Source organism: Crocodylus porosus, unplaced genomic scaffold (genome assembly GCF_001723895.1).
Source record: "Crocodylus porosus isolate Cpor-Errol unplaced genomic scaffold, CroPor_comp1, whole genome shotgun sequence".
NCBI classification, from domain to species: domain Eukaryota; kingdom Metazoa; phylum Chordata; order Crocodylia; family Crocodylidae; genus Crocodylus; species Crocodylus porosus.
The window spans coordinates 16,182,030-16,190,619 of NW_017728925.1; the positions used below are offsets into that span (position 1 = coordinate 16,182,030).

Here is an 8,590-nt window from a genome sequence, read left to right on the forward strand (position 1 = left end):
CAGTTGCCTGAATTTAACCAAATTGAAAGCTGTGAGCTAAAGCCTTGTCCTGCCAAGGCTGAAATATTAGCTGTGGACACATGCTGTCCCTTTCTTGGAGTTTTGCCCTGTAGTGCCTCTCTTTTCTTGGTCAAAAAGACAGCGCCAAGGAAAGGTACACGGTTGATGAGCCCAAAAGAGAATGAAATGCAAATCTGTGGTTGATGGGTCACTAGGGAAACTTCTCACAGGGAGATAATACTGAGGGAAATCTTACTTTCCATGCTGCATATAAATGACGTGCTTATTCTTTAGCCTCAGTGTTGCCTGGGCTTTTTAGGTAAGGGAATGCCTTTAAAGAAAGATTGCCTCCCTGTTGCTTTATGATAAAGCTTTTGAAAATACCTACATTGATTAAAATGCTGACTTTAGCAATCACATTTAAACAGGAGCAGAACCTGCCCACCCTGATCTCTAAATAAATAGTCCGTTTATTTCAGAGCAGTGGCACACTACAGCTCAGGGTATAAAAATAGAAAATGAGATGTCATTGTATACATGTCCAAAGCTTGGATGAGAACTGGAGCACAGTACTTTGAATGATACATTGGCAAATCACTAGTGTCTCTGATTTTGGTAATAGTTTCATTTAATTAGAAAAGCATTAATCATAGTAGAATGATAAATCTCTAGTCCTGCATAGTGCAATCTCTCGTCCTCCCCCAAAAGTGTAGTCAGGTTTCAAAGTATGAGATCTGTATCTTATTCTCAGCTCTGCCAGAGACCTGTGACCTTGAACAAAGTATTTATACCTTTCAGAGATGCTGGATATTCATGGCTTCCATTGCCTATAGTGCCTGTTCCATAGGATGTAAGACCCTGCTCTCTGATAAAGGGGCTGTGTAAAGAGATTTTTTCAGAGATGCAATCCCCCCACCCCCTCCAGCACACAACATCCAGGGCTGACCTGTGGGAGACAATAATTGAGGCTCTTTAACATGCTGTTTCCAGTTGAAGAAGCAACCTGGTGAAGATAGAACTGCAGGTGGCGTTGCCATGTATATAGAACATTTGGAGAGGAGCACAGAATATCTAGGGTATGCTCACTCTTGGTTTTGACCGAATTGTGATGGCAACTCTCTGATCACTTCCACAGTAATTAAAACCAACTCCCCTTATGTAAAACATCCTAAATACTTGGTCATCCTTAGCTAAGTACTTCTTCCTTCTCTTGGCAGCCTTTGAAGACATGCTTGAAAACCCCTTAAACAGCACTCAGTGGATGAATGATCCAGAAACTGGGCCTGTCATGCTACAGATCTCTCGAATCTTCCAGACGCTGAACCGCACGTAGAGGGGGAATGCCGATCTACTGTGCCACTTCTACTGTCCCTCGCTTTGTGTGTCCTGGACAAGAGGGAACATAGATTGTTTGGGGGGTGGGAGGGTGGAGAGTGGGGGGAGAAGGAAGCGGGGTAGCTTATCTGGATAGACATCTCTCCAGTGAGCACATGTGTAGTTATGGCCAAGCTTAAGTTAATTGCCTTGTGGGCTTAGTGTTAGCAGAAAACGTTTGAAGACTTGTTTGAGAATTTTTTGTTTTTTCTTTTAGGGGGTTTTTTTGCTTTCAGGTGTTAGATTGAAAATAAAATATCTATCCAAATATAGAAAAAGGCTTTGAAAACAATGAAGCATATGGTCGTTGGAGAAAGTGATATGATGACATCGATCATGTTTCAATCTTCCTTGTAAAAGGCCTGTGACAGTAGTTTTACTAGCCGGCAGTTGTAGCATCTGGCTAGTGTTTACAAAAGGTCACTGACCACTAGCATAGGGTAGGAATCATCTTGATACAGTGTTAATTTATATCAATATCAAAATGCAAAGTGCTTTTTAGGAAATTTATTTTTTACAGAAGTCCAAATATTGAGAGAGCACATTTCTATCCAAGCTTGTTAGTCCTGCATTCTGATTTAAACAGAATAAGTCAAAGATGGCATTTCTTTAATAAGTAGCATTCCTTTTCCCCTATTTATTATTTCTGCCTTAGTGGTGTTCCAGTCCTACAGGGCTTGTGCATTTGCAGGAGACCTACTCAAGTCTATTAAAGATGCAGTATCTCTCTTTTTTTTACAAAACATAACTTGCTATACCAGCACTAGGATTCTCTCGAAGCATCAGTTCATAGGTTAGTCCTGGTTTAACGTATCCTAGGTTAAGGATGCATCCTCGTGGCATTTATTTTCCTTGTATGAGAATGTCTCAGGAAAGGAAGCATTCTGTGCTGCTGATGTCTCCTTTTTCAGACTCTACTTGCAAAAAGAAACTGGCTTGCTTGGGTTTTCACTGTAAGGTGGCCGTAAGTGAAAACTGAAGTTCTTAGGTTTGTGGTTCCCTTGGCTTGTTTATGTTGCATCAAGCACTTTTGAAATATTTAGGCCTTTCCAAATAAGGTGTCCTGTCGTGTCTTTTCCCCACCCCACCCCTGCTTTTTTTCTTTTCTTGTACACCTTCGAAATAACAAAAATGTCAAGCTCTGTCTTCCCTGGCTTTGTTGGAAGGCGAACTAGAAATCTCAGCCTGGATAGATGAGCTTTGTTAAGCTTCCAGTTTTTTTTAAAGCATGGGAAACCAAATCTTACACACACATTTCTTCCTCTGACCGTTTATGATGCATTTGAATTGTTTCAAAAAGGCCAAATATTCTGATGAAGAAAGGCATCACTTTTCAGGCAAATGAAACTTGATTCTCTCATTATAAATCCTGCAGTTCTCCCCAAGAAATGTTTCATCTTGCCTTTCCGGCAAGATAGGGCCCTGCCTGGTTTCAACTATATTAAGTGTGTGAAGAAAACAAATCTTTCACACCTTCTTTAACCAGTGTAGTAGTGTGTGCCTCAGGGAGATTTCTCGAATAACTTTGTTGCAGGTCACCTTTTAAAGCAATCGCTTACTGAAGGCAGCTAGCTTCAGTTCAGAAACACACAACAAGTTTTGGCCTGATCTTGGCATCTGTGCTGGAATAGTATGCAGCTGAGGTACTGACATTGCCAGTTTCCCATAATTAGGGTGATGGGTGGGGAAGTTAAGATGGCTTAGATTTTATCTTGACTTACTATCCCAGTTTTTGTGATGTCCTATTAAGTTGGCTATACTTTAGAAAGCTGGTGAAGACTGCTAGTTTTAAAAATGAAAACAGAGACCTTTATAGAATTGTTGCCTAGCTTTTGATTTCCAAGTTTAAAATTAACTTTTTTTTCAGGACCTTTTTGCCCGGCATGTCCTCATCTTCCCCTCAGTCTAATTGACGCTTTGGTTTGGGGTGCTATAAAGAAGCCTGGTCCTGCCACATGGCTTCTCAGATCAGTCCCACTAGTTTCAATGCCACTGCCTGTAAGTTATGGGCCATAGTATACAACGCATCCTAACAAGGGGCTTTGAAAGATATCAGTTGTTTCTCCCATCAGGACTTCCTTTCTTACCCCTGCAATTATCCATTTGGACTCATACCCAGGAATGTTACTGTTTGAAGTTCTACACCCTTGAGTATCTGATGGGTATGGTTTTCCCTCCCCAGCATTTTTGTAAATAATCCTTATAAACTGGATGGATCCACACTCTGGTGACCTTTACTGGCTTCTCAGTTGACCACGACTTGTCCTTTCCTACAGCTCAAAATTTAATCGGACAAGCATTGAGACAGCAGCATAACCTGGAAACGTTAAGGTCCAATCAGGTTCCTATTAAAAATCAGCATCCAAGTTCCCATTGGTTTCAAGGGCTTATGTTCAGACTCTTAAGAACGACATAAAGTTCCACGTTCAGATACCACCTGCACAGTCTCCACGCCATATATTTTTTTTTAACTCTTCATCTGGAGAGCAGAATATTTTACTCTTTGGAGTCCTTGAAAAACTCTGCATTTTTCCCTACAGCAGGGAATTGGTTAGGTCGCATGGTTTTGTCAGTGCCTGATACTGAACAGTATGCATCTTCTACATTGGATTGATCTGGGTGACAGAAGTCAATCTAAACCACATCCTCTTTGTGTCTAACAAGTTCAATACAACAGACTCTCTTTAAAAACAGCTTTTTCTCCAACTGCTATTAGGAGACTACACTAATGTAATAAATGAATATTAAAAGCAGGGCATTTTTATTTTAAATAACTTTGCAGTTGTAGTTAGAAACCTTATGATGAAAGGGATCCTGCATCTTTAAAATGCCTAAAAGCTTTGAGTATATATGATCGGTTTTAGAACCTGCTTTTTTTGAGCTGTACAGGTGAAGTGTAGGAGGTAAAAGACTGGTTATTATAAAATATTCTCCTTGAAATCTAAAATGGCCTTGTTTTTTTTGGTATCACTTTTAAAAAAGATGCTGCTTATCTTTTAAGAACTTACGTTTCCAATGGCCAGTAGTTGGAACTAGCATGACATAACAAAGATGTAATGTTTTCCATCGAGGCTTAGGAACGAATAACATCCTTGACGTAGAATGCCACTTGAGGAATCAATCATTTCAGTTCATTAATTTCATGTATTACTCATTCATGCTGTATGCTGCCAATAACCATGAAGTTGAAAGTCCAAAGGCACGTGCTGTGAGTCATGTGGATTTCTACTCCAGCAAGGTTAATGTAACATACAGTGGCTGGGGAGAGATTCTCCTGTGCTTCATAAGACTGAAAGCCTAAATGTCCCTGCATTGACTGTTAAGCTGGGATTCAGCATTAGCAGGGCCTGTTCTCCAGGTAATGAATGTGTAGTGAGTGCACTGTCTGGGAACAATAGCCCTGTTCCGTGGGTAAAGATAAAAGGGCTATGAGCTTTGTCCTGCAGAACAGTGGGTGGTCCTTAATGGTGCAAGTAGATACGTTGTAAAAACGCAGTGGGATTACTTGTGTAAGGAAATGCTGCTCACAGAAATAAGAATTTGTGCATCTCCTAAGGCCCCGGCAGATGTTACAGTTAAGATGCAATGAGTCTGTTAATCACATGGCAGATAGTAACCCAGCCACACATGCAAGCAGTTAACGGCACCACAAAAAGGGAAATCAGCCACAAAAATATCACACAAAACTCTTAATGTTTTTGTGGCTGATTTTTCCATTGTACCCTAAACTGAGCTTGTGGCCAGGTTAGGACTGCACCAGGCCCTTCAGCCAGCCCAGTGTGGTCCCTGTCCACTGATGATCACAGATCACTGATTGTTAGTTGGATCCAGAACCACACTAGGGCTTCAGGTGGTCCCAGAGTTGGTTCAAGGCATGGTGTAGTCCTGTCTCCACTTGACAATCAGCTGATGGTTGGCCAGCTCTAGGGTCTGCACTAGGACCAGTTGGACCCCTGGTGTGGCTCTGGAGCCAGCTGACAATCAGCTAATTGTTGAGCACCCAGTTTCCAATTTGCTGGTGCAGGAGGAGTCCAGGATCTGATCCCTGCCATGTATGTGTGACCTGGCAGGAAGCATAATTGTTGGGACTGGGGACCAGATCTCATTGTGCCTTTAAACAAACATCTGTCAGCAGTCTAAGTTTAAATGAAAGCTACCAGAGGGCTATGGCAGTGAATCCAGCACCACCACTGAAAGTGTCTCATTGCCTCATCAGAACTAGGTCAAGGGAAGAACTGGAAGATGGATGAAATCAAGGCAAAGTGAGGAAGTGGGGCAGGTAGGTGGGTTACCTGCTGCCGTATTGGCTCCTTGTTGGTCTTACACTAGGTCTATCCCTGCTCCATCAGTGGATACAGACAATCTCTTAACCTTTTGATATAATGTGACTCTCAGAAGCTAGCTAGCTATTTATTTAAATATATATAATTTATAATTTTGTCATCACAAAGCTTTGATATTTTTAATAGAAATATATTATATGAAAGTTTGTTCTCAGGGCTTCATATTTATACTGTCTTTATAGGGGGGTACATTTAAGGGGGTGTATTTAAAAAATTTTTAAAAAAGCTAGTAGTTACTTTGCAATTTCAATGTTGGTTGGTCTTGACCTGTAAAACCAAACTAGCTCAATACCCCTAGTAAGGCTACAGTCATACGCAGGTCCAAGAATCTGCCTTTTCTTCTTTCCCCAGAGTGTGGGTTTCCTTTTGAGATCTGATGCCTTGCGAGGTAGAAATGACCATGCCAGAATACACGGCAGCTTTGCACCTCGTTGCTCTTTACACAGTTCCAAGGATGTTTCTGCCTTGTGCACAGAGGGAAATAGAAAACCAGTTCCCGCTGCTCTTAGCAGAGTAGCCTTTAGCCCTGCATTCCGCGCAAAGGGCAAGGTGAGCTGCCACACAAGCTTTAAAACCTGCCAGCTGATTGCTCCACAATTAGCCATTTGCAGCCTGTCTGTCACAGTGTGACCAAGACACCCCCCCCCCCGCAACCCTAGTTCTCATGGAGTTCTGAGAATGGCTTTTGGTACCTGAGAAATGCTTGAGGAGCCTAATCCTTTCCAGCTGGAGCAGTCAACCTTCCTGGCCCTGTTTTAAGCAGCTTTGGCTTTGTGCATTTCAAACTGTTCGATTTAGCGTGGCATTAAATGATGAATGCATTATAGTGCTGCATTGGCAGACCTCACCTAGGAAGCAGGCAGTGAAATTTGTTCCCTTTAACCTGAGTTTCAAATGACGGTTTTCCAAAAGTAGTAGGCATGGGATGGCACGTGTTGTCCGAATTAAACGCCCGGTGTTTCTGCTTTATTAAGTGACATTTTTATCACTTGGCATGTATTGCGTATTTCTAGGACTTTATAAAGAGCTGGTAAAATAACAGGTGGATATTACATCCACCACTGGGTTTAATAACACAGTGACACTAAGATCTTTTATAGAGGGATAAAAATGCGTGCTTCAGGGCATAAGCCAATCATTAAGTGCATCTTCACCTTCAAGCTAATTATTTCTCCAAAGCATTTGGTGCTGGTCATTGCCAGAAATGGGAGAGCTAACTGGCTTGGCCGCTGGTCTATGCTGGTACAGTGATTCCTTTGTTACTACAGAAGCAAAGCAAGCAGTGTGTGTTAACGTTTACATGTAAAAAAAAATTGCCATGTTCATTTGCAACACTGAGTCATAACCAACATGTGATGTACCTCTTGTCCTAGGCTTGAAGAACTTAAATGCAGGGCCTGTCTGAAGCATATGGACTTTAATAAATGTGAATACATTACATTCTTACCGAATTTGGTTATAGTTTTTATATCATGTTGTGGAGCGGGGAAATTGTGCTAACACTTTAAACTAAACCCTACCAAATGAAACGTGTGTTGTTACCTGTTGCAGCAGGTAACAAACACCTGTAGAATTTTTTTTTATTTGCAAGAGCTGTTTTTTATGATGGGTTTAACCAACTGTACAAGAATGTGATTTGCTATACAGCACTGACCACAAGGTAGCACTAGTGAAGTTATACTGCAAGGTACCGACTTAACAATGTTCTTCATTTCATCTGTGTATAAAATAAATTAGGTCCAGTATATGGTCATTTTTATATGGAACTGACACTGATGTGTGGCATGCACAGTTGTTTTTAAGATGTTACGTTACTTTTTCTGAAGCTTAACTTGGGTGGATTTTGACAAACCTGGAGAATTCAGGGTTCATTCTAAAGGATGCTAACATGGGTCAGTGACCTCTTGCATATCTGCCAAAAGACTGAGTAGTGGCTAATGCTAATACTAAACCTTTTTCATCCAGTTTCAGTTGAATACCATGGCCCTACCAAAAGATCAGCGCAGCCTTGTTACTGGTTTGCAGGCATTTTATTTGTTTTTAATCTTTTTTTTTTTTTTTTAATTGGCTGAAATATCTTCTCAGAAGGTATCAAGAATGTTGGTTTAACTGACAAGTCTGGCTTTGCTAACCACTGTATTAATATAGGCAATTGTTAGGTTAGACCCATGTGCGGGACTAGAATGAATGCTGAGTCTTTGAACCTGCACACACATGCACACTGAAGACACTGAACCTGAATTGTTAATGTGTGTTGTAAATTTATAACATATCTTAAAATAAAGGGTTTTTTGATTTTATTACAAGCTGTTTCTAAATACTTTGACAAGGAACAGGGAGGTTCCAAACCCACGTTCCTGACCCATCTGTGTGCCTCTGGGTGTAGAATTATTTCTCTGTAAATAAGTTGTCCATTCCCCATGTCCCATCTCCACCCTTCCACCCCCACATCAAATCCGGAACAAAATGTGAGCAGAAAAGACTGACTCTGCATACAGTCAATAGTCCCCCTCTTCCAAACAATTTATCTATTTTTGTGGTAAAATTCAAGCTGCAGGTTGGAATGGAGTGTAGGCCCTCTGTGCGAATGGGCCGTGCAAATCATGCAGTTGTTTTGGGTCCCTGTTGCATTACAGTTATGTATTTGTTACAGTCATCCAATGCTCACACCTCTACTGTTGATTTAAGCCTGTCCACAGAGCCCCTCAAAAGTGAGCTCTGCTGCTGGGAGTATGGCATGCCGGGGATCACCCTGTGTTCGTGACTTGTCGAACAGAAAACGTCTCACAAACTGCAGTCCTGCAAGGGAGTGAAGAGAGAGCTAGCATCCTGTGGGGTCCTGAGGCAAGCTGCGATGCGTCAGTGTCTGCCCA

The 8,590-nt window shown here is 41.5% G+C and overlaps 1 protein-coding gene across 1 annotated transcript in view; it reads left to right on the forward strand.

The window, feature by feature from the left end:
• The window catches only part of UBAC1 (UBA domain containing 1), a 31,492-nt gene extending 23,475 nt beyond the window's left edge, over window positions 1–8,017 (forward strand). The window contains exon 10 of the mRNA XM_019540949.1: window positions 1,218–8,017. Coding sequence (XP_019396494.1) covers window positions 1,218–1,333 — 116 coding nt within the window. The 3' untranslated portion in view covers window positions 1,334–8,017. The remainder of the gene's footprint in view (window positions 1–1,217) is intronic.
• The last annotated feature ends 573 nt before the right edge of the window (window positions 8,018–8,590 follow it).